The sequence below is a fragment of the Hibiscus syriacus genome, unplaced genomic scaffold (genome assembly GCF_006381635.1).
Source record: "Hibiscus syriacus cultivar Baekdansim isolate YM2019G1 unplaced genomic scaffold, ASM638163v2 tig00110387_pilon, whole genome shotgun sequence".
NCBI classification, from domain to species: domain Eukaryota; kingdom Viridiplantae; phylum Streptophyta; class Magnoliopsida; order Malvales; family Malvaceae; genus Hibiscus; species Hibiscus syriacus.
This window is the reverse complement of record NW_024062717.1, coordinates 3573508-3575764: the sequence shown is the minus strand read 5'-3', so window position 1 is coordinate 3575764 and position 2257 is coordinate 3573508. Positions and strand designations below refer to the sequence as shown.

At 32.6% G+C, this 2257-nt stretch overlaps 1 protein-coding gene across 1 annotated transcript; it reads left to right on the top strand.

The window, feature by feature from the left end:
• Positions 1-1114: 1114 nt before the first annotated feature.
• On the top strand, positions 1115-1675 carry LOC120122797. The gene has a single exon (XM_039141880.1). The coding sequence runs from the start codon at positions 1189-1191 to the stop codon at positions 1558-1560; it is 372 nt and encodes a 123-aa protein (XP_038997811.1). The 5' UTR covers positions 1115-1188; the 3' UTR covers positions 1561-1675.
• The last annotated feature ends 582 nt before the right edge of the window (positions 1676-2257 follow it).

The window sequence follows — 2257 nt, the reverse complement described above, 5'->3', positions numbered from 1 at the left end:
GCAAACTTAGCTTATCGGTACGTATCGATATCATGCACATAAATATCGATATATATAGTAATATATATGATGAAAACCGGTTAAAAGTAGACATGTATCGATACCTTTATAAGTATATGTATAAAAGTATTGACACTTTAGTAATTTAAAAGAATTGTAATAAAAACATCTATAAAGTATCAATACCTTACCCACATTTATCGATACATGACAATATAACAGGTTGAAATTTAACAAATCCAGTTTCAATTTGACAAAACATGTAACGAATTTGACAAAGTCAATTGAAAATTGACAAAACCAGTTGAAATTTGAAAAACCAATTTCAATTTGAGAAAACCGGTAAAGAGCTATCAAAATTGTTGTAATTTGTATCGATACATTTATAAGTATATGTACTAAAGTATCGATACTGTAGGAATTTAAAAGAAATGAAAAAAAGGAAAATTGTCTCGAAAATATCGATACCTTACACACATGTATCGATACATGACAATATATCAGGTTGAAGTTTGAAAAAACCGATTTCAGTTTGACAAAATCAGTAAAGAGATACTGGAATGGTTGACATTTGTATCTATACTTTTATAAGTATATGCACCAAAGTATCGATACTTTAAGAATTTAAAAGAATTGCAATAATAGCGCCTATAAAGTATTGATACCTTAGACACATGTATCGATACATGACAATATAACAGGTTAAAATTTGACAAAATCGGTTTCAATATGAAAAAATCGGTAAAGCATGTTGACGACATCAATACTTTTATCAGTATATGTATTATAGCATCGATACTTTAGGAATTGAAAAGAAATGAAAAAAATGAAACATTATAACAAAATGGGTTTATAGCGATATTTTTTTTAAACAAACACCAATAACTTTATTGTTATCGTGACGTTTCTAGAACAAACGTCATAAAATAATAAATTTCACGACGTTTTGATAGAAATGCCACTAGTTTTATGTATATCACGGTGTTTTAAATAAAAACGTAACTAAATACTCATACTTTAGAAGTGTTTTTATACAATACCGCTAAAAATCCGTACGACGTTTGTGTTTACAAACTCATCAAGTTTACATTTTCTAAATCTCGTACCTCTTTAATCCTTTTTCATTTTTTTCTCCTTCACCTAAATTTTCATTCCCTTCGTTTACCCAAACCGATCATTTTTCCCAAAATGTCATCACTAGAGATGTCTCACATCGATTTAGAGCAAGGGACTCACCGCCACAACGGGAGTGACGTAAGCGTCGGAGAGGCAAGCGTCTGCTTCTCGGATGGCTACGAGGGCTCTTGCTTCTTTCAGTTTTATTCCACTGCAGGTGGTTCTCACGACGGCTACAGTATCGCCTACGGAGAAATCGGTGGTGCTTCGGATAGGAGGGGATGTTCGACCTCGGATTTCTCGGTGGAAGCGGAGATCCAGAGGGGGTCCCGGAGATCAAGATGCATTCAGCCAAAGTTGAGAGGGATTGTAGGATTTACCATGTGGGTTTGGAAAGTAATAGCCGTGAATCTGGGGTTCCTATCGAACTGGTTGTTCTTGTAAAGATGATCTTGCTGTTGCTCATAAACATTGTGCTGAAGCCTGGTTTAAGATCAGAGGAAATAAGTAAAACAATTCGAACATTTTTAACTTATTGGTGAAAACTACAATTCTAACATATTTTAACTTACTGGTGAAAACTATCTTTCCATGGAACTTTTGATGATTGCATAAACTAGGAATTAATTACTGTTTCTTGACAATGTTTTTATAGTTTACTAATCAGACATACACTAGAGATTGACTGTATGATAATTGATTATTTTGATGTTAGTTTTGCAAATCCTAGCTTGTTTGCCAGCAGTTGTACTAACTGAACATTACACTTAAGTGGTTGCTTAGGCCCCAATCCCCTAATTGACTTGGATGATTAATCAGATAGGATTTTAAGCTCGAAAACTTGACATATTTGGAGTACTGGTGAAGAATGCGTATAAGCATATGTGGAATACTCGAAAATTCAGTTGCTGTCAAACGGAATTGCTGTGAAACAGATTTGTATGTATAAGCATAAAAGTGAAAATTTCTCCCTGTGCATATTAATGCGTAGGAAAAATTAATTTGGAATATTCAAAATTATTTTGGAAAAGTTTATTTTACAGCATATTTTTAATTTTCTTTATTTGTTTTTCAATTAAACAGACAGATTTTTGTAGCATAAATGCAAGAGATGGATGCTATATAGTAATCTTTGATTCAT

Coding starts and splice junctions, on each gene's coding strand:
- LOC120122797 (XM_039141880.1), top strand. CDS start 1,189: ATGTCATCACTAGAGATGTCTCACATCGATTTAGAGCAAGGGACTCAC.